Genomic DNA, 24,210 nt, shown 5'->3' on the forward strand with positions numbered 1-24,210 from the left:
AATAATCCAAGAAGTACGTTTTCACAAAAGAGGCAACTAAATGCTGCGCTAATCAAGCTGGATTTTTCCTGCTTGCTAATAAACTTCTAAGGAAAAAGAAACAAATACAACAACCAGGGCAGCAGTTTTATCTGGCAAGCATCTTTAGAAAGATGGCCAAGTGCAAGCTGGATGAGATCCAGATACTTAGACTTAAGCCAAAAAGGACCATTACATCATTTAGTTTGACATTTTGTATAACACAGGCCCATTACATTTCACACAGTTACTCTGTCCTCAGTCTGATACCCAAAGGACATAAAGGATCACACTGGCAAGGAAACTATTAATAATTTCTGCATAGATATATGCAGTTTTACAAAGACAACTTATGTTCCTTCATGAAAATGGTGCACATTTCAAAAGCAGGAGATGCTCTGCTTTTCTTCTTCCTGAACTTTTTTCTCTAAGGAGAACCTGGAACTGCATTTGAGAACTCCCATGCTCTCCAAGGAAACATTTAAAACAATCTGGAAGAGCATCAAGCAATAAAGTACACAGGACTTAAAGTCACTGGGGTTGAGGTCTACAAGTTTTAAAGGGCATGGAGAAGAATCATCTAGATAGACAAAAAACCACTATCAGGTGTGAAGGGAACACCTGTATCCAACATTAAAAAGTATTAAAACCTGCAGGCATTAAGTGTTCCTCTAAAATGAGACTTCATAGGTTGGATGAGGCTTTGAGCAACCTGGTCTAGTGGAAGGCATCGCTGCCCATGGCAAGGGGGTTAGAACTAGATGATCTTTGAGTTCCCTCCCAACCCAAACCATTCTGTGATTCTAGGATTCTATGAATCAAAGTTTAAAATTTTTAAAGCATTCATTGATTTATTCAGGTTTATTTCCTTATTTATGTTTATGTGGAGTTTACTCAGCCGCTGTCAGGCCATTTGGACATTTTTTATTTATACTAGGAAATAATACTCATGTAAAAGACAGTAACAGTCTAACATTCCTTTAAGACAGAAATACAGCAAACTCATACATAAACTGATGAATCAGGAAATGAGGTGAAACATTAGGGGGGCATTTTTGGGCTGTCTTGAGCACCAAAGATCTGGTTCAAATGAATGCCATTCACAAGGCAAAAGCATTTGCAGTTGGTCACTCCGAGGCAGCCACCAAAAGCAATCTGTAGGATTCAAACGAACTTTCAGTCCAGCCTTTAAAAAACACAGGTGCACTACTCCTTATTTCCTCTTCATCATTACCCAGGATGTACCTAGTTGACCTTCACTCAGGTTTACCAATGGAATATATGAATCCTAAGACTGTATTCATAAAGTACAAAAGTGTATAACCAAGTAATAAAAATTAGTTTAGCAATTACATACAAGAGAAATACTCATCTGGAACATTATTAGGTCTTAGGCGAGCTGCAGGACCAGGTACTACTATGAAATCTTGAACATTGTCCAGATAGCTGTTCAGATACGCTGTTTTTCTGCAGCTCCCTGCTTCCATCCCTGCAAAGGGAAATAAAATTCTTTTTAAAATGGGAATATGAGTGTACAAAAACCTTGTTGAGGCCAAAATAGTCTGATTCTCACCTACACTGTTTATCTCTTGCATGATCTTGATAGTACAAAGCATAATTTCTACAGGTATTGGCTGCATCATTAACCTTGCCAGAAACATGCAAGTATAAACTCAGAATATTATTATAAAAGCAGGTATTAAATTCTGATATATTTCAGAAAATTTAATTTACCATGATCTGATATGAAAATAATGTTCAGGCATTTATGCAAGTTCATTTGCTTGAGACCATCCATCAGCATCCCTACTATGCTGTCCACTCTCTGTAATGCCATAATGACCTGTAGGGCAAAAATTGGAATGTAAAGTAAGGGTTAACACTTCAATTAAGAATTGAATTTATTTCTATAGAGAGAGTGAATAAGTTTTAACTGTAACAGTATGTGCTAATAAAGAACAAGGAGCTCTTCTTACAGACTATTCAAAGCTAGATGCAGTCCAGGTATGTATGAAGGACACAGGGGACCTAAACTGCAGCAGCTCCCACATTATAGCTAGTGAGGGTGGTTGGGTGGTTTTAAAAGTATGAAATAGGGGATGTTTATTGCATTATGAGGGGTACAACCACGGGCAACATGGAATGTCTTGCCTAAGAGTGCAGAAGCTGATGGGAGAACACCAGAGGGCTGAAGAGAATAGAGGAAGCCAAGCCTGCAGTACTCTTCCTCAGAGTCCCTGTTGAGAGAGACCCTGGAGTAAACTGTCCTTGAAATTGTGACTGGATATCAGTCTCAAATTATTTTAAAGGGACTGAAAAAGCCTAGAACAAACTACCAACCTAGCCTTGTCCATGATCAGGGGTTTGGCGTTCAAGCTCATCTGCACAGGTACAGCCACTGGACCTACTTTTGAATACTTGACAAGCAAACAATGCCAAAACAAGTAATTTTTAATTAAGTTATTCTGTTACCTCATTACGCTACTTGTATAAGCTGCCTGGTTTTATGTGAACAAAGACGAGATGCTCCTGGGGAGACTATGTTCAAACCCTCAAGCTCTTTTTCTCCAAAGCACTCCTGACATGCAGAACTTCAGATCCACTTATTACTCAAAGAAAACTATAATCAATTTCAACACTTTCCCTATACTGCAGTTCTAATTAGTTGTCTGATACTTCACTGAGCACTTACATTAATCTTTCAGTTCCTTAAAGAAACAGTAAAAGTTAATACCTTAGAAATTGGCAACAGGTTTTTACTGTTGTCACCACTGAGGTTAAATACCTGATTAGATGCCCAAACTTCCTGATCATTCAAGACAAGAGAATTTTACAAAGTTCCTGAATTTCCAGGAGCTTTTTCCTTTGCATTTTTCACTGTGGTCTGCCCACTGTAGGAGAGGATCTGGTTTGAGACCATCTTAAAAATCTGAACGCACACAAGTCCCTGGGACCTGATGGAATCCATCCGCGGGTCCTGAAGGAGCTGGCGAATGAAGTTGCTAAGCCACTGGCCATCATATTTGAAAAATCATGACAGTCAGGTGAAGTTCCAACGACTGGAAAAAGGGAAATATAACCCTCATTTTCAAGAGGGGGAAAATGGAAAACCCGGGGAATTACAGACCAGTCAGTCTCACCTCTGTGCCTGGTAAAATCTTGGAGCACATTCTCCTGGAAGGCATGCTAAGGCACATGAAAAACAACAAGGTGCTTGGTGACAGCCAGCATGGCTTCACTTAGGGGAAATCCTGCCTGACCAATTTGGTGGCCTTCTATCATGGGGCTACAGAACTGATGGACAAGGGTAAAGCAGTTGATGTCATCTACCTGGACTTATGCAAAGTGTTTGACACTGTCCCACACAACATCCTTGTCTCTAAATTGGAGAGACATCAATTTGATGGGTGGACCACTCGGTGGATAAAGAACTGGCTGGATGGCTGCACACAAAGAGTTGTGGTCAATGGCTCGATGTCCGGCTGGAGACCGGTAACGAGTGGTGTCCCTCAGGGATCGGTGTTGGGACCGGTCTTGTTTAACATCTTCATTGCTGACATGGACAGTGGGATTGAGTGCGCCCTCAGCAAGTTTGCCGATGACACCAAGCTGTGTGGTCCGGTTGATACGCTGGAGGGAAGGGATGCCATCCAGAGGGACCTTGACACGCTTGTGAGGTGGGCTGATGCCAACCTTATGAAGTTCAACCATGACAAGTGCAAGGTCCTACACCTGGGTTGGAGCAATCCCAGGCACAGCTACAGCTTGGGCAAAGAAGAGATTCAGAGCGGCCCTGCAGAGAAGGACTTGGGGGTGCTGGTCGATGAGCATGAACATGAGCCGGCTTCAGTGTGTGCTCGCAGCCCAGAAAGCCAACCGTATCCTGGGCTGCATCAAAAGGAGCGTGACCAGCAGGTCGAAGGAGGTGATCCCGCCCCTCTACTCTGCTCTTGTGAGACCTCACCTGGAGTATTGTGTGCAGTTCTGGTGTCCTCAACATAAAAAGGACATTGAACTGTTGGAACAAGTCCAGAGAAGGGCCACGAGGATGATCAGGGGACTGGAGCACCTACCATATGAAGACAGGCTGAGGAAGTTGGGGCTGTTCAGCCTGGAGAAGAGAAGGCTGCTTGGAGACCTCATAGCAGCCTTCCAGTATCTGAAGGGGGCCTATAAGGATGCTGGGGAGGGACTCTTTGTCAGGGACTGTAGTGACAGGACAAGGGGTAATGGGTTAAAACTTAAACAGGGGAAGTTTAGATTGGATATAAGGAGAAAATTCTTTCCTGTTAGGGTGGTGGTTGCCCAGGGAGGCTGTGAGTGCTCCATCCTTGGCAGTGTCCAAGGCCAGGTTGGATGAAGCCTTGGGTGGCATGGTTTAGTGTGAGGTGTCTCTGCCCATGGCAGGGGGGTTGGAACTATATGATCTTGAGGTCCTTTCCAACCCTAACTATTCTATGATTCTATGAAAAGGTAGTGCTATTTAGCAGTTCTGAAAACAGTAGCTGTCCCAAAAAATTTTCCTATTTATAAAGTAGGTACAGCACAGACTGTGATGGGGTGAATGTCCCTTTTACCACCTTCTTTCCAAGAACATATAAAATCTAACCGCAGGGAGATAAGACCAATATTCACCTAACTTTTGCACAGAGACTGTGGGAAAACGAATGACAACTCTAACACAAATGCTTAACCACCAAAATTTGGACCATTGCTATAAAAATCTCTATTCTTGCTAAACTATACAAACTTTTTGTGGTTCCCCCACCACAAATCAACATAAAGAATTAGTAACAATAGATAAAACTATATACAAGACATACCCAAAAATGCTTTTGCAATTTAAAAGTTATTGAAATAAATAAAATAGAAATTAGACTTACTAAATAGGCTGTTTATTACATGTTTTGATATCAGTGTTAATTATGGATGGGCTGTCTATTCATAATTCATTTTCCTCATAAGCATACTGAACATTGTTTTGGTTAACCTAACATGAATCATGAAAGTTTATTATAAAGTCAGAGCAAAGCTTAACATTTAAAAAAAGAATAAAATTAAGAAACTACAAAACTACTTACTCCGCTGCTTACTGGTCCAAACTTATGGCCCGAGGAATCTGGTTCTTCTAAATACAGAGTGTAAAAGTGTGGTCTATATCAAACAGTACCAAAAATGTAATATTTTACATACATGTTGAAACAGTTTGAAGAGATTATATTTTAACAATGGATATCAAATATTGGAAACAACACTGTCAGCTGAAGGACACATTAAAGGGAAATAGAGAAATGTAACTTAATTATAAAAGACTTCAGTCATAGAAACAGGCTTGCATTAAATACTTTAACTCTGTTAGAATACTGTATAAGGTACTGTTTAAAACAGAAATCATATTTACAAAGTGATTAACTGCAACACCACTTGAATGGGAATTTGCAGTTGCATATGTACCTTTCATCTTCAGGTAACTGCAGCCAGCGAAGAACAGTCACCACCCTTTCTTCAAAGGGGATTGAGCTGTATCAGAACAACAGAAGATCAACCAACCTTGTACTTCCAAAAGCTAAAAATATTTAGTCACACATTACAAAGTCAACGTGCTTTAGCAAAGAAATTTTAATTCAACTAGACACCATTAATGATTATTTAGCAGGACTCAAGTTTATTCTAATTGCCTGTGAGTCTACAGAAGTTAATGGCCTGATCTAAAGCTCCCTTGAATATTATCCCCATTGATTGTAATGTGATTAGAATAAAGCTCCCAGTATTGTTTATTATACAAAGAGAATAATTGGCTTCAAGGTGCAAAATCATATGCAAGTTTTCACTCCCGTAGTGTATTTTGAAAAAGTTTCAGATTGGGGATGGTTTGTTGTTGGGTTTGGCTGGCTGGGTTTTGGTGTGAGTTTTGTTGTTGTTTTGTTAAATGTTTAAACAGCCTGAATGCAAGTTCTCAACTATGTCACAAAGGAGATGCTCTATATCAAGGAGACAAACAATAAGCATGTTGACCTAGAACAAGATGAGGCACCCACAAAATTAGTAATTCAGCTACTTCATACAAGTTCAAATAACAAGGTACAAGTTCCTAATGAAAAAAAGATCTAAGGCGACAATCAGAATTTGACTGCTATAAGAAGAATATAAGAAATAATCCTAGGAAGATCAAAGTGAAAAGCCTGATTTCTTGGGCGAGTTTTGAGATTATTAAACAAATGGTGATAGACAGATTTATCTAGAATTTTCATTAGTCAGAAAAGGCTTAGCTGCAGTGAAGAGCAATCACTAAAATATGACTGCCTTAATATGAAGTACTTTCAAAATTTGCAATGAAAGTAATTTTACATTGGAACAATTTACCTCAGATTACTTCAGTTTTCATGGACAATATCATGACAATCCATGATCTATTCAGTGTATGAGACACTTGGGCTGAATGACTCTAAACACACCCACAAAAGATGTTTGTAAGTAGAAACAGAAAAGCACTAAAGCTTCAAAGCTGGCTGCTTTTAAAACTGATTTTCCATATCTTTCCTTAAAAGATTTGCTGAGCAATGACAAAATGATTAGACAAAGAATCTATGTTATACTGAAACAAAGTTAATCGGATCTTATCTTTTTACGTGTTGCACACAGCTATAGTTGCACATAGCAGCCTTCCAGTACCTGAAGGGGGCCTATAAGGATGCTGGGGAGGGACTCTTTGTCAGGGACTGTAGTGACAGGACAAGGGGTAACGGGTTAAAACTTAAACAGGGGAAGTTTAGATTGGATATAAGGAGCAAATTCTTTCCTGTTAGGGTGGTGAGACACTGGAATCGGTTGCCCAGGGAGGTTGTGAGTGCTCCATCCCTGGCAGTGTTCAAGGCCAGGTTGGATGTAGCCTTGTGTTGGATGGTTTAGTGAGAGGTGTCCCTGTCCATGGCAGGGGGGTTGGAACTAGATGATCTTGAGGTCCTTTCCAACCCTAACCATTCTATGATTCTATGATTCTATTTAGAAAAGCAGGGTGGGGGAGGGAGAAATTCTGATTTTTCTGGTGTACATCCCATTGCAACAGTTTAAAATATTAATCCAAAACACAGGAATTTACATACCTATTGTATTTTTCATACCGGTTTGGAAAGGTTCCATTAACCGCTACATCTGACCCAGGCCAAAAGAACGTAGCAGCCTTTAGACCTTGGTACATAGCCGTTAGCCAAATCTGCAGGACAACAATCACCATCATTAGTGCAGGTCACTGAGTTAACCAAGTAACTGCAAGTAAATCCACTACCATCTCTGCACCTTTCAGCAAGATCAAAACCTAAGAATGTAAGTGGAGCACAACATACAGTCGATCTTGCATGTCATCTGCAGTCCAGATACACCTTGCAGCCTAATTCATTACGGCAAATACTCGCATCCCTTCTGCTGGGTACAGACCTAGGTAGGGGAAATGTCTCAAGAACAGCGAAGTAAGAAGGGGTAGGAATGTTCTGAGGACCTATGTCCCACATACTCTGAAATATGAAAGTAGGACTTTGGTCAGCTCTTCTGATTTTAGTGCTGATCTCATGATTTGCAGGTTTCTGTCTGCCTTCTGCATGTTTTCTTGCCTCACTTGTGCAAACCACTTCTCAGTGGTTTGCAAAGTCTACCCTTGTGTGCTCTTCCCCAACAAAAAATAAATTTATCCTCCCACATTACTAAAACCAGTTACAATAGTTGCTTCTTGCTATTCTTCAGGATAGCACTCACCCAAACTGTCCTGTGCCACTTCATTTTGATGGCATCAGTAGGTTTGCCACAGCTGTATAATTGAACTGAGATGTTTTCTTTTAAAACTGCATCTTGAGATTTAGCAGTAATCTGGGCACAGCGTAAACCTTTACTGCTGCTGATTACTAAAACTAACTCGTTTGACAATTTCCTCAAAAAAGCTAACTGCAAGCCCACTTTATATTAAAACCAGAATAAAATCTGGTATCTTTATTAGTTACTTAAAGCAAATGTTCTCCTTAAAGGAAATTACATTTAAGTTCAATAAAGTCTGTTGCACTTTGTTTCATTTGTCATTTTGCTGCTCTGGTACAGCAATTCCTAATCATGCTGAGTAATGCTTCTTGGCTGACTTAAAAGTACCCTCTGTACTCTTTCAACATCACTATGCATCCGAGCAATATTAAGTAACATAACAACAAGCCAGTATACATTCTCAGCAGTGTATTAATACTTACAGGCTGCCCTTGGTACCACTGTGGATTAAACTTCTCTTCACTTTTAAGGGTAAAGGATGCATTTCTTTTGGGGTCATACATCTTGTTATCAATTATACCATGAGATTCAGGATACAGACCCTGTAATTGAGAGTATAACTTGTTACAGTGTTATAAAGAACCTTCCACCTATACAAACAAATGTCCATTAGACAAATATGTGCAGTGAATAATCTATATGTGACTTCCACTCTACCAGTACCTCAAATTAATTAATATAACAGCGTCACCCACCATTGCCACTGAACCCTACCTTACAATTCTCAAGTGCTTCTCAGTGAGATTTAAAAACAAATAAAAAAAAAAAGGCAAGAAACTTGCTCTGGGATCAAACTGTAAGACAACCTCTTAGTTCACACATTTGTTTTACCTTTAGTACCAATGACAAAGCAACTACTTCTGCTGAACCTTCATCACATGGCCAAAAACAAGATTTCAAAGGAGAATTGCATATCAGCAGATGAAAGCCATTACATAAGCAGTAAAAGTGCTCAGAGGCACCAGATATTAGGTAGTTTTAAACAGGCTTTGTGTTCTGCCTTCAAGGAGACTGGCTCCTTTTTACTTTGAAGGATATAACACCACCACCATTAGGACCCTGATAAACACCACTCCTGGAGAGCTGAGGCAAAGCTCTATACTGTATTTAGGGGCACTTTCACATGGCTGCAGGGCATGATTAATGCCTCTTAGTTGCATATTCAACAATGGAAATTTGTGAGGATTACATGTTTAAACATCTCATTCCCAAATCTGTGCTCCTCACTTAACAGAAGTCCTGACAAACTAAGAAAGTCAAAAAGAAGGTGGAGATCATCGTATTTGGCTGAATTTAGTCTGACATATGAAACTAAGAACGTGCTGGATTCCAACCCTGCATTCAGTGTTGAAAACCTCATTGTTTCTTTTTCTTCCTACATGTAGAAGGTGATAAATTTACAAGATCAGCTTTGTGACATTCCTATCCAGGTTTGGATATACTCTATCAAAGTCAGTATCGATGTCATGTTTAAATCTTGCCTTTCACTTCATACTCTTCTTTGCATCATGCCAAGCTACGTTAAAGAAGTGGAACAAAAGTGGCTGTGCAAAGGAGTCAGGCTGCTCTCTCAGAGAGAGACTGCAATTTAGTGGAAATACACAAGCGGGGAGTTGCAGAGTGATGTGACCTTCCACCTATATAGGCATTCTTGCAGCTAGTCTTGGAAGCATTGGATTACTTAATCAGATTAGATCTGATCACTGAGTTGTAGCCTTATATAATGACTGTCTTTATCAGCTATAATCCATTTCATATTCTGAAGGGAAATCCTATTATTCTAATACTAAAAAATACACTATGTCCTTGGAGACAACTTGATAATGAACAGTCTCTCTAGTAGTGCAAAACATAATACACAGGAATACTTACTGTGACAATAGAGTAATGATTGGGAAAGGTTTTTGAAGGATACACTGGTCTCATACTGGAAGTATATGTTCCACATTTCTCTACAGAGAGGAAGAAAGAAAACCATCAAAATTACAGAAATAAAAGCCTTTAAGAACCCTTGCAAGTTTCTCTCATGAAGACATACATCCATAAAGAGAAAGAAAAAAAAGAAAAAAAGAAGATATTTCCAGAACATTCTTATTCTTCAAAGTTTAGGAGTTAATACTTCATTTTTCTTCCTATATTCATTCACAAGCTGACTAAAATTTTAGCTGACTAATTTTACATACTTCTAATGACTGACTTCAATGGTCATATGAGCAAAACCTACAATCCTTATGAAAAACATGCATAGATAAGAACAAATTATCAAATTATCAAAGATTTCACACCCTCCAAAACTGCCCTGGTATGCGCTAAGTCAAGTCTGCGGCTTGAAACCAACTAGCTACTTCACCCTGGGTGCTCTCAGAGAGGAAGTGGACACTAGCACAGTGATGCCCTGGCTTTCTCAGTCACCCATCAAATCACTGTTTACTTAGCAGTCTGCAATTTTTTTTTTTTTTATAATTTTTTAATAAAAATGAACTCTTAGTCTAGGGTGGATCTCAAATTTTTCTTTATCTTGATATACAAATCATAGGGCCACTATATAAAATACAAAGAAAATAAAAACACAAGATTTGATAACAAAAAGTGTATTGGGGCAATTTGAGCTCCTGGAATTAGGGTTTTTGGATTAGATCTCAGCTGAAATCATCAGTTTGAGCTGACCAACATATAAAGAAGCCAAGCTAGAAAGTAAATCCTCTCAAGTTACACAGACATTCCTTCCCACATCTGCATTCAAATCATCCGTTGTACCTTTTGCTACTGCAATACACTTGACACATTTCAACCACTTCTACATCTGTTGTTAAGGCTGTTTTCTGAATTTTTTTTTTTTGTTTTGTTGGGGATGAGTGGGGAAGATGGGGTTTGGGGTTTTGGTTTTTTTTTTTTAGTTTTTTTGTTTTGTTTTGGTTTGGGTTTTTTTTTTTTTACTGTTTTTAAAGTAAGAGAAAAGTAGACTTAAAAACTCAGTTTGGCCAACATCCTAGGGGTTTTTGCTGGGAATTTCCGTAAGAATTATCTTTCTTCTTGTTGCCTTGGTTAAAAGACAATTTAAGACAAAAGAAGTATTTATTTTAAATTTATGACACCACAGCCAAGAAGTACATGAAAAAGTCTTCTCTCAATCCTATACACACACATTATTTCTATTCACACATTATTTTTATGCTTCAGCTCCATGCTGAATTGCCACCTTTCAGCAGGCAGCAGAGAGCAAGTGCATAATAAAGCTTGCTAAAAAGTTATGAAGTTATGAAGATTTATCCAAGCAGACATCAGAATTTCATTGTAGGCATGGCTGAATTAACAGGACTAGATAATGGGAATATTTCTAACTAATAGAATGCTGGACTTGTCATCAAGTGTTTTAAAGAAAAGCTCTGGATTTAGCATGGCTCTAATTTAATAAAGAACTGGGCAGTCTGAGAAGTTAATACTTTTTAAACAGGCATTCATAGATAGTCTCTCTTTTTGAATATCTACATGTAAAATGGATAACTATGAACTCCAAAAGGATTCAATTTTTTTTTTTTTAATTAGTCAAGCACTTTATCCATTATGGTTACTTGTGCACGACAGTAAAGTACTGTAGCAATGTTTATATTTACAATATGACTCCTTCCACCATTTTCAGTGCTTAGACACATAGAACATGAAGCGCCTTGAGATCTGAAGCCACATGCCCAAATGTCATGTGATATACACACCACTGACACCAGTTTTCATTCATGAGATTTTCTCTTGCTGAAGAAAGCTTGAATTATCTGGGCTTTCACCCAGCATTTTACTGGGGGGGGGGGGGGAGGGATGGACGGACCTGAAGATCATGTAGTATATCCCATCATAAAAGTCTTATCAGATTACATAACATGCTCTAGTGTAATGTAGAACCATAGACATAATGCAGAAATATCTTCCCCCAGACAATACTTCATTTTGTCATGCCCAAAGCCAGTATTAGCCATTCTAATTTTAGAATACTTAAAAAAAAAAAATAATGGAAGTTTTGACCATCAAAAACTCCATGGTTCTGCAGAAGTGAAGCAACATTGAAGAGGATGCTAAGATACTTGTATTGTTACTGGTCAGAATTCACCATGGTTTCAGTGGAAAAAGAAATACAAGTTGATTACAGAAATCAAAGAAGTTGCACTGTAGTGCGTCCAGTCCAAAGAATGCAGAAACGTCACATGTATAAATGGATGTCACAGCCTGGAAGTCCTACAGATGCTTTGTGGCACTGTTATCTTGTACTGCAGCCAGAGCTATACCCGTTTGCAAAGGTCAGCCTCTTCTTGTGGTACTCAAGAAGTCTTATTCAACAGAACTCTTCTGTAACTATATTTAATGAAATTGTTTCAAATGCCTTGTTTTATTCTAACATGGATCAAAATGAAGAAAGCTAAAACCTCAAATACATCTGTGAGTTGTTATCCTCTGGAACAGGTCAAGTTGTAACAACCACTGTACAAAACCCAAGTATTTTTACCAATTTATTTTTAAGCCAAACTGAAGCCAGTCACCCCGGGTAGTAATTTATGAATGTCAAGAAGATTGGTGTATTCTTCAGACAAGAAATACCATCAGTTTTTTGTTTTGTTGGGTTTTTGGGGTTTTTTTTGGTTGGAATTTTTTTTTTTTTAAGACCACAGCCAAAACAGAGACACAAAATGCGAAGTTAGTTATACTCTAAGAAAGTTAAGTAAGACACTATAAAATCTAGGAATAAAACATGTGCTTATGAAGCTCTCATTTCTTCTGCAAATGGTTGCTAAATAAAGGTTTTCTCAGATTCAACACACTTCTACCAGCCCTTCTATATTACCTACTCCTAATCTCTTCCTTCTTTTTTACAAACATAATCAAATGCTTTCTACCTTGCTTTCCATTTTCAGAAGCCATTCCATCTGAATATAAGACAATATACAGAGTAAAAAGTGGGTCTACTTCTATTTTGAAGAAATAAAGTAAACTCACAGCAAAAAGCATCCACCTCGTAAGTATAGAAGGGCTTCTCAGTAATTTTTAAGGTTTCAGTGAAAATCCAAAGGGCCCTTTCCTCATGCCCTCTCCTACCTTTTGCCCTTCCACCCTCTCACACCTCAAATTCTCTGTGCATGGCTGTTATTTAGAGCATCAACTTCTATTTCCATGGAGGAAGAACGTGGATTTTAAAGAGCAAGCAGAGCTGCTATTGATTTTTCAGATAAGACATCATGATATTGCTTAGACAAATAAGCTACTCACGTAATTTGCTAATAACAGGTAGAAGTCCACCCCAAGTCCGCAGGTATTCTGCTCTGAAGCCATCCAATGAAAATAGTAACACTGGAGATTTGGTAAATCTGAACAAGCAGAAATTGAAGTATTAGAAGACTGACTCCAAAAGTACCAACCACTCATCTCAAGAAAGTTTCCCTCACATAGTGGGGATGTTTATTATGGGACTATAAATCAGACCAAGGAAGTAAATCTTACCAAGCAGGCAGGCTTGCAGGTTGTGAACAGACCAGCCATCTAGTCCATCATCTCACAGGCTAGTGTAGCAACCCTACCCAAAAAGGCTGAGGATTACATGCACAGGGCCTGATTTCACAAGCACTCATAAAGAATGAGCCAAGATGCTCATGCAATCTGCCTGGTGGGTTTGGAACTCCTGATCTTGAAATCAGTCCCACTGGAGCAACACTCAACCACTTCAACCCTGCCTCCCACCCCAAGGTAAAAGCAGGGAAAGAGAAAAAAGGGAAAGCCATGGCTTCACATATTCTCTTTGCTCCTGAAAAATTTTTGATCTACCTGGTAGAGGGGGAGAAGTTATCTTTTTACATGTACATATATAGTGCATAAAAAGAATGTAACAATGTCTCATGTACAGGATTCATTAAATCAGCAACTATAACACAGGTTTTTCCTCTTTATCTTGCAAAGATTATTTAACCAGAAAGAACTTGACTACTGTACCAGAAGTACTACCAACCTCCACACTGAAAAAATGTGGCCTTATGCCTGGAACACTGTAGCAGTAGTATTTCTGCCTGGAACTCGACAGAACTTTAGAAGTGATTCCACTGGAACTAGCAAAAATAAATTCTCCCCTTCTAGGATCTACAGGACCTATGTTTTCCAGCTTTGGCTTGCTTCCAGCTTCAGCCCTATGCAACAATTTCTCTTCAACTGTAAATACTTAAAAAAATCCCATCACAAACAGGAATAATCACCAGTAATTTCTTCCTCATAGAAAAATTACCCTATGTTTGACCCATAGATATGAAAACATGCGAGACTGCAAAAAAATCCCTGCAGTGCAGCAACAACCAATGAAAATACAGATTCACAAAGGATTGAATGTATTTTACATGCCAATTGCAAGCTCAGTTTTCCTTTTTATGTTTACAAAGTGTAAAATGAAAATGTTTAAAGCTTTGTTGCACTTCAGTTTCCCAAAATAAAACAGTGAGAAGACAAATATTTATAAAGTGTTGACCATTTTTTTAGGTAGTTACCCCACAAAAAAGAAAATCCAGTCATTTACAAGTGAAATATTTACGTCTTAGTTCAGTCAAACATGACTATATTAAACTGAAGATAAGTCAGGCAACCAAAACATGTCTATCTTAAGAAAATTTCAATCAACAATGTGGGCAACAGTTCAGCCAAAAGGCTTTAATTAGTCATAATCAGTACATAGCCTACCCTACAGCCCAGACAGAATAAAACAAGTTAGTGTGTTTGCAGCCTGCTTCTTATTTCTATGGTATATGTAATACTAGGTTTTGAAAAATCTTAGTAAAGGCAGTTAGTTGGGAAGAAGAAATGAGTGATCTTCAGACCAAGATCATTCAGATCAAAGTCCTCTGGCAGAAAACAGTAGGGAAAATGTCACGTACTGCCTTCACCCATATTACAAGCGTTGTTTGCACCACAGATTCTGATCTCTGCAACTTCTGCAAATACCTTCTCTGCCACCCCGCCCCCCTGTAAAATCAATTCCCTCCACTGCAAAAATCCCAAAACCTTCATTGAGACGTTTCCTGCAATAAACTATGAAATGTTCAATATTACCTTCTGACAAGTCTAACTTCAAAGCAAAATAAAAAACCAAAGCCAAGTTTAAAACAACTCCTTAGAAAGGCACTTTGCGCAACTGTTTCTGGTTTGGCATTTACAAGGAAACCAACTGTTAAGTACATGTTTTGGTTGTCTGCAAATCCAGCTACTGACCCCCTCACACATGTAATATTAAACCTGGCAAAACAGACCATTGCCACAACCAGGGAGACTGTCCATTTCACTTCTATACTCTACACATGCTGAAACTCATATAGTAAAATGATCTGCCCTGTGCTCAGGGAAGCAAAGCATGACAGACAATGCGGAACTGCACTCTTTGGAACAGCTTCAAGTAAAATCCCCTGGCAAACTGACCTGAGCTCAGTTCTGAGATATATCAGCAATTTCTATGATGTTTTCTTGTCAGTAGCCGAGGTTACATTTGCTGCTTCAAAAATGTGACACCATGAACAAGCAAGCCTGGGAGGCTCAAGTTTTGTTTCTACCTGTGATTCATGCTGGCTGTGTCCAAACAGCATGACAAGGGTGTTTCAGCTCTTGGATAAATATGTATGCCATAGTCACATCCTGACTCCAAACTGAAGGAAATGCAGCGGTAATTACCCACTTCTATAAACTGGCTTCTATGGAAACTAAATGCAGGAAACACAGGCTTGCTGTGGTCTAGCAGGTTCACCAGCCTGGATGATCAAGAGCCCAGAACTGCGGACCACACTGCCAAGCTGACCTGCATTACCACAGGCAAGTTAGACCACAATTAAAGGAAAAAAACAGAAGAAAGAAATGGAAGAAGAACGAAAGTCCCCTTGAGAAGCTAGACATACTGCACAAATTTCCTATCCCAAGCATTACTGCCTATATAAAACCACAAAGCTTTCTTTTCTGGTAAATGTATGTAAAACCTCAACACGAGGTGTAATAGCAATCTTCAAATATACAAGAAAGATCTGCAAAGAGGAAAGGAATCAGCGGCTCTTCCAGTTTACTGAACACAGAACAAATAGCACGAGCCTTAAGGTACAGAAAAACGTAATCAAACCCAAGGAAAACCATCTAGTTAAGCACTAGGGTGAACTGTCAAAGTAGGTTTGAATTCTCATAGTATTATTTCACTCTTAGAACAGAGGAAAGAACTAGGTCACACCTGAAATCTTCTAGCCCATTAACTGTATAATCCTATTTAACAACACAGAGCCTAGTCTTGGAAAGACTTAGGTGTGTATTTCACTTTAAGCATTTGATCAGTCTCATTGAAATCACTGGGCTTTCCCAGATTAAGCACCTCAATGATTACTGCATTGTCTTTTGTCTATTCTGCACTACAAGAGCAAATGCAACTAAACCCAAAATGGAATAAACCCAGCAATTTTAACCCACAAAACATGCTGTATTAATATGTACAGAGTCAGAATTGCTATCCTGAGGCCTGAAAATGAGCACTGTGTTAGTCACCTGCACTCCCGCCCACCCCACCATAGGAAGAAGTGGATTGTTTACCGAGTTGTTAGTTTTGGGAGAAGCTTGTGTGCTAAGAGCCTGAGATGAGGCTTTGGTCAACACTGTTCAATTCAACTTTGACCACATATCGCCCTTCCCTGGGCTGGGTTTTATTGCAACACTTCTGGTTTTGCCAGGATTAAAACAATTTTAGTAGAGTAACTACGTATTCTTTTCATGGGCTGAACAGAAATAACAAACAATAAACCCTAAAAAACAAGTTAACCAACAGGAGCTGCTAGATCTGCACAAGGCTCTTGCTTGCTTATCCACCCCTTGGGAGTAACACTTCCGATCTTGTGTCAGGGATATCAGCATCCTAGAGCCAGATCCCAGCACACAGTCTTGCATGGTCCCTGACCCCGGAACAGGAGCTAATGACAAAAGCTTCCAGAACCACCTAGCTACCTCCCGCCTACATGGGGACTTATGGGGACTTGGACACCAAGCTGCACAGAAGCTCCAGTTTCTGTCCTGGTGAAAGTTCCGGAGTGTCAGTGTTATTGCTCTGAATCAAAATGAAGAGTACTCATTTGGTATAAAAACATTCCAAAAGGAAATGTATTTTGTTTGACAGTATTGTAACTCCAATGAATAAGTATAGCATGATTTAAATATCCTCAGTAAAAAAATAAAGTACTGCTATAAGAACAGACTGAAATGTTTTACTTTAGTAGAAATATCCACAGCACACCATAATTTCAAAATCATCAAAATGAAACTAGTTTTGATTTTTTTGACACTTCTCAGACATGAACACAACTGAACTCAACTCATGCCCACAACATATCTACAAGCTATTTTCCAGTGGAACATTTTCAATCAAGAGTCACTTCTATTAATAGAACTTATGCATAAAAATCATAGCTTGCAGCCAACTTCAGCTTTAAAGTTAAAGATCTCACAGCAAAAATAGTACAAGAAATGCAGGCTTTTTTCCTGGCTGGGAGCTTTGCTGTTCTATTTGAGCCTGAGAGCTGATGCCATTATCTACATGAGTCATTCCTCACACAGTGTATACGTAACTTGCAGGAGCAGGCCCAATTTGAAGCCAAGCCAGAGAATACAAGGATCCCATAGCATTTTACACCTTTTAAAAGAAAGTTGTTCAGACGGCTTGCAAATATTACTGGTGAAACCGAGACAGTGATCTGCCTACAGTTTGCAGTTCCAGGGCTAGAACAGGCAAGGAAAGGTCTTCAGAAGCAACTGTGAGAGAAGCAGTCTTAGGAGCCTGAGACTGCTGGTCAAGTCCCAAAATATTTGGGAGAAAGGGTATTGGAGCACATGTAGGACAATAACAAGGATGGCACAAGACAGAGCTGCCCGAAGTACACGCGACTGTGAGAGAGCAGGGTTCAGTGACAGGCATGTCTTGCAAGTCAAGCGAGTGCTGGGATACAGGAGTGGTGCTGAGATGGAGCAACCCCATCTGTTAGCGAGTGCTACCAAATTCTGGCTGAACAGGTGTCCTTTGTCTGGCAGCTGCTTTTACCATGATAAGAAAGGCAAGCAGGTCCCAGGAAGACACATTAGGGAAAATAATCTTAAAAATGAAACATAAGCAAAGAGCAGAGCTATGCAAATATACAACATCCTCACCCTTTTGGACACTGAGGTTCAGTAATGTCCTCACACTCTTCTTCAACCCAGCTTGCCTCTCCTTAAAACAAATGAGTGCGATTTAAGACAGTACATTCTCATAGATAAATGCAAGGGTTTTTTTCATTTTACTGGATGCTTTGAACTTGTATTATGTCCTTGCTCCTTTAATACAAATATGGGTACATAAATGAGAGACTGTAGGAACTCGTTGAGGATATTTACCTTTACAAATAGCACGATAATTGACACAGCAATCTTTATTTTCCACACAATCATCTGAACAGGAACAATGATATTCTGGTCGCCTTTTCTCTCCACACCTGAATTTATTGCAGGTCCATATGTGGGCTAAAAAACAAACAAGAGAGAAGGACAGCACAATGATTAATACCAGTCTAAGTGCAGAATTCATTAACTGAATGTTAAGTTCCATCTCAAATGCATACTTACTGAAAACCAACCCTAGGGTATCTCATGCATGGATAACACTGCAAGTTTTAGCACTTCAGAAAACAGAATCATAGAACATTTTGGGTTGGAAGAGACGTTCAAATGTCTAGTCCAACACCCTGGCTAAATAATACAAGTGTGTAGCCATCTGAATACAATTATGCAGCACATGGTTATCAATACCACAGATCAGAAAGAATCCTTTTAAATACAGTCATTTATGTGGGTTTAATTTGGTAAATGTGCACTATAAAGACACCCCCAAAAACAACTCCTCCAGATAAAAACCAAACTTGAATCTAGATTTGGAATGCCCAGAAAATACTGTGAAGCAGTATTCTGACTTGCACTGACATTGCATTTGCAACCTTTTTTTTTTTTACCAGTCACCATCTGGCACTCCAACTTTTTTCAGCACCTCTTAGGAATAAACATCACTCTGCCATCATTTGAGACTATATACATAAGCTCACAGGAAGACCTACTGACTTCAGCTTCATTGCTGTTTTTAGTTGACTTTTTTCCTAATACATATTGATTTTTCTGAACAGAATATTCCAATACATGATATAATTTGAAGATAATTTTATTATCAGTTGTAAACACACGCAGAGCTTTTGCAGTCAACGAGGATAAACATGAATGAATTTACCAGCTGAGTGAATGCTTAAGTGAAGGTCTTAGAGACATGGAATCCAAACACAGATATTTGAGTAGAATCAGTGATTTTCATACATGACTAGCAACTAGAAATCCCTACAAGTATTCCCAGGGGGTTAATCTCACTTTCAGCAATATTGAACTTCAATAACTACCAGCGTCAGTAGATCTTTACTTCTGAGAGAGAGAGGGAGAGAAAGAGAAGAATCAGTGATGATTCTAGTTACATGATACTATATGTAAACTAGAATTTGATTCTCCACTGATGTTAAGACTAATTAAAGAAAAAAACAAACAAACAAACAAAAAACAAAACCACATCACCAAACCACCACACAAGAAAAACAAACCACCACCACAAAAAAAAAAAAATCCCCATTCTTAGTGCTGACACAGACTCTCCAGTTTGGTTTTAAAGAATTCTTTAAGTTGAGGGAGAGTGGTGTAATAAAATACAGTGGAGAGCAAATCCCATGCAACTATTCTATAAACTCAAAGCTTTACAGAATTTAGAAGATCTTCCAATAACAGTCAACTGAATTGGGGATCTAAGCCTAGTTTCATCATTTGGTTTTAAAAGTGGAATTTCTAATTTCAGGGTGCGAATACATTGATAAATTTTACAAATACATGTAAAGAGGAGTGAGAAGAAAAATAATTAACTGAAAAGAATGCTGCATATGAAGCATTAAGGCAAAACTAAAATAGAAAAGACAGTCAGGTTCTGTTCTTAGTGTTCCTACCCACACTAACACTTTTCCCTGTCAAATGTCTCCATGGTACTTTTCACACCTTTGCCTATCTGACCTTTACTTTCTGGCAAACCACAAGAAGTGCTTCTCACTTCACAATCATTCTCCACCAGTGGAATCTATTTTGCCACCCTGCCTTGTCCCAGAGGCCAGCACACGACCTTTGCTTCACACTCAAGCTGGGAAGTAACAACGCAGAAGGACTGAGTAGCTGGATAAGGAGAGAAAGCAGCTTTCACAGAGCTGCTCTGTCCTTCCCCTTTTTCACGCAGGCGATGACAGAAAGATACAATATGCAGAATGCACTTCTATTCCTGGCTTGCCTGAGAATGTAGGAGCTGTCCCCAATGCCAGGGACAATGCAGGTCACTGTTCTCTCACCCCCAGACAGAGAACAAAAAGCTGGCTGAGACCTCAAGTTACAGTTGTTCCTCCTCTTTCCAAACGAGAGGGCAGCAGCACAGTCCCTCACAGACTTTCCCCCCATAGGAGCTACAAGAAAGCCAGCTGACTGGCTACGTCAGCTCCTATGTAGTCCAGCTGGGTGAAGTACAAGTTTTGTTTGTGTACAACAGCTGCACCAGAGCCCTGATGTTTCCGTAGGAGTCCCCAGTACCACCATCACCACTGTAACTTCATCTGTGGTGAAATGGAGGGAGCACAAGGAGAGGGAGACCACTGGCGTCAGAAACACCCCACTGATGAGCAGCTCCCATTTGCATTCACTATCCGAAAGTGGTCAGGGATTATGGCCACTGGACCACAACAATACTCATACACAGAGCTGTTCCGCATCACAGAACAGGAGAGTTCTCCCCCACAACTTTTCTCCATTCTTACCTGGTTGTATGCATGCTTCCTGGTAATCTAAGCAGCAGTTTCCAAGCTTGACACAATCTCTATCACAACGGCAGCTTCCAAAGGTCCTTTCAAAGCAACGCCCTTTGCACGTTTTCACTGTAATATTGGATAGTGTTACATATCAGTGGCTGAGCCTACATCAGTCAACATGCAAAAAGAAATTAATACAGTCAGCACGTGGAATGGTACAGATAGTCATTCCACACAGCTTACAGGATGGCTGCAAAACACAGTAACAGCCAAAGGAAAAGTTTAGCATTTAGTTTCTCTTCTTACTGAACAAAAGTATTTTTTCATCATGTTGAACAAAGGGTTCTGCTCTGCTTTAGCAGGAACATGGTGTTTCATTATTGGAAGAAGTGAAACAAAACACTACAATTCTATCTGCAACTGTCCCTGCCTTTCTGTATCACCAGAAAAATAAAAGTACAGTCATTCAGAATATGGAAGACCTGTCAGAAGAAATTTAAACCTAGGTTTTCAGTAAGGGTGCCTTAAATAGTAAAAGGCTTTTACAGAGAACAGTGATCTTCATTTTCATGTCTGATAAATGTTCCACTTTCTATAAATAAATATTAATTAGAATCTAGACTGCATTAGCTATGCTTGCAATTCCCACATGCTCATGCCCTGTTTGAATGTCTGTCCTCATACAAATCAGAGGAACTGAAGAAGCCTCAGTTCTGCATCCCACTGTACAATAATTAAGGTATTATCTCAAGACACAGGAAGGGCCATTCCAAACCAGGTATCGGAGATACAAACTTGAGGTGTGTGATATTACAAAAATGATATAATTACCCAGTATTGCAAAGCTGTAACAAAATGAGGAAAAACACCTCAAACAAGTTGTAGTAGGAAATTAATAACCTGATTTTTAGTTAAAAAAAAAAAAAAAAGGGTAGGACTATTTGTTAAGCAACTTTAAAATTATTCTACATAGCTGTTCCCAAAGAGAAGCTTGATTTCTTAAAACATCTTTCGGAACCTTCCACCTGAAAAAATTTCCATCATTGAAAAAAGCACATATTTTTCAGGACAAAAAACAGCCAGAGGAATTCCACAAGGAACAATTTCAGACTACAATTCTAACCAGTAAAAAAAATAAAAATAAATAAAATAAGCAAAACAAAACCCAAACAACTTTTTCACCATAATTGACTGGAAAAGATGAAAAACAAGTGTTCCAGGACAACATGAAACAGAAGTTGTTGGTTGGGGGTTTGGGGTTTTTTATGGTGAACTGAGAAAAGACAGCCATGTGACACCACCACAGTGACGGCTGGGATACGTGGAAGGTGCCAGACCAGACACAGAGTGCCAGTTTACCTCTCAAGTGAGTACACACAAGTACTGAGTACACCTGAGGTTTATTTCCTGGTGTTTTCATTTCCCTCTAACTGAAACTGCTTCCAGCAATGCATCCCATCCTCTTCCTGCAGGAAGAAAGGGCGGCATTCTGATAATATCAAGACTAATTTACAAAAAACAAACAAACAAACAAACAAAAACCACAAAACCCAACAAACAAAAAAAGAAACCAAAAGTAACTGCTTAGAAATATTACTACATAAAAGGCATATCAGTTACCGTCTTTTGAACAGCTAGGCTTCAGGCCAAATATACATCCCAGGATTGTTGTTAACATGCAAACACAGAGTACCTGTGGGACAGAAAAAAAAGACAGCAATCTTAAGTGACTACTGAATGCTTTTGGAAGAACTCACTTTCTCTAGAATGCTACGTAAATGTACCCAAATTAATAAACACGCAGATTAGGAGGCTGATTTCACTGCTTTTACACGCATTTTTCACTTGCAAAAGTAGTTACATTGTTTGCAATTAATTACTGCTGCACAAACATGCATATTCCCAGGACTGGGCCTGTGTATTTAATTTTTTATTAAGTTATTTACTGTAAACACAATGGTGCTTGCTTCCCATGAGCAATAAATTAAGATGTTTATTGTTACACATCAATTTCATAGAAAATTCTTTGCTCCACTTCTTCCCTCCTCCTAGATTGTTCTAAGAAGGTGAAGCTTTGCCATTGACCACAGGCTACAGAAAGCATAGCCCTTAAGTGATACTTATAATTTTCGTAGCAAGGAAAACCTTTTCCCACTTCCTAGTATCCAGTTCATACTAGATGTTGGTCCTAAGCAACTGTGGGATGTCACATTAGACTGACCACAGTGTCTGACACTGACCAGAAAGTATGGCCATGTTTATTTTGGATTCTGAATGCATTAGTGTTATCAAACAAGCACCATACTGTCCTTAACACAGCATTTTAGGGCAAGATCTAATGCCTACTCACACACAGCGAAAGATTCCTTTTAACCTCTTAAGTACTGCAATCGGTTCATAAACTCTTCAGGAAAAGTGCACCAACGCATACAGAATAATTAAAGAGCCTAGGAAAGCCAACAGTGCAGTTATAATGCCTATTCTATTCAAGTGTAGAAGATACTACAGTACTTTGCCAAAAGACCTGAAAGAGAAGGCACTGTAATAATGAAGACTTTCTTATTCAGAAGTATTTGGGGAGATATGGGTAGGAGAGAATGTACATACTGCCTTCCCAGTCATCATTTTCTGAGGAACACTTGCCTTCAAGAAATACTTCAATGATTTTTTTGTACATGCCTACACAAAGTCTCTCCCTTTATTCCTCCTCCCCATCAGAAAAAAATGCTGAGTCATGAGTACAATGCCTGAATCATGTTGGGACGAATTTTTGCCACATCACATTTTAAAATACGCCCAATTATTTCTCAAGCTTAAAGACTGTGACCACTTCAGTAAATAAGAACTATTTGTCTTGGCTTTAACAAGCATACAGTTCACTAGACAGTTTTGTTCACTAACCAGCTAACAAAGACATAATGAAAGCAATTTCTGGAATGTGCAGCATTGAAATTCAGATATTCTGTATTTGTGAAGTGCAAATTATAGAATCATACAATCAAATAGGCTGGAAAAGACCTTTAAGATCATCAAGTCCAAGCATTACCCCAGGACTGCCAAGACCACCACTAAACCATGTCACTGACGGCCCCAGCTACATGGTGTTTGAACACTTCCAGGGACAGTGATTCCACCACTTCCCTGGGCAGCCTGTTCCAACGCCTGACAACCCTTTCAGTGAAGAAATTTTTCCTAATATCCAATCCAAGCCTCCCCTGTCACTGCCTGAGGCCATTACCTCTTGTCCTATTGCTTGTTACTTCGGAGAAGAGACCGACCCCCAGCTCACTACAACCTCCTTTCAGGTAGTTCTAGAGAGCAATAAAGTCCCCCCTAAGCCTTCTCTTCTCCAGACATACCAACTCCAGTTACCCCAGCTGTTCCTCTTAAGGCTTGTTCTCCAGACCCTTCACCAGCCTCGTTGCACTTCTCTGGACCTGCTCCAGCACCTCAATGTCCTTCTTCTAGTGAGGGTCCCAGAACTGAACACAGGAATCAAGGTGCAGCCTCA

At 39.2% G+C, this 24,210-nt stretch overlaps 1 protein-coding gene across 1 annotated transcript in view; it reads right to left on the bottom strand.

The window, feature by feature from the left end:
- The window catches only part of ENPP1 (ectonucleotide pyrophosphatase/phosphodiesterase 1), a 57,679-nt gene that overhangs the window by 19,017 nt on the left and 14,452 nt on the right, over positions 1-24,210 (bottom strand). The window contains exons 2-13 of the mRNA XM_065680860.1: positions 22,320-22,392; positions 20,709-20,825; positions 18,229-18,354; positions 18,004-18,064; positions 13,078-13,175; positions 9,697-9,776; positions 8,247-8,366; positions 7,122-7,231; positions 5,473-5,538; positions 5,100-5,172; positions 1,753-1,861; positions 1,376-1,507 (exon numbers count right to left, since the gene is read on the bottom strand). Of these exons, the coding sequence (XP_065536932.1) occupies positions 1,376-1,507; positions 1,753-1,861; positions 5,100-5,172; positions 5,473-5,538; positions 7,122-7,231; positions 8,247-8,366; positions 9,697-9,776; positions 13,078-13,175; positions 18,004-18,064; positions 18,229-18,354; positions 20,709-20,825; positions 22,320-22,392 (1,165 nt within the window). The remainder of the gene's footprint in view (positions 1-1,375; positions 1,508-1,752; positions 1,862-5,099; positions 5,173-5,472; positions 5,539-7,121; positions 7,232-8,246; positions 8,367-9,696; positions 9,777-13,077; positions 13,176-18,003; positions 18,065-18,228; positions 18,355-20,708; positions 20,826-22,319; positions 22,393-24,210) is intronic.

Source organism: Lathamus discolor, chromosome 5, assembly GCF_037157495.1.
Source record: "Lathamus discolor isolate bLatDis1 chromosome 5, bLatDis1.hap1, whole genome shotgun sequence".
Taxonomy (NCBI): domain Eukaryota; kingdom Metazoa; phylum Chordata; class Aves; order Psittaciformes; family Psittacidae; genus Lathamus; species Lathamus discolor.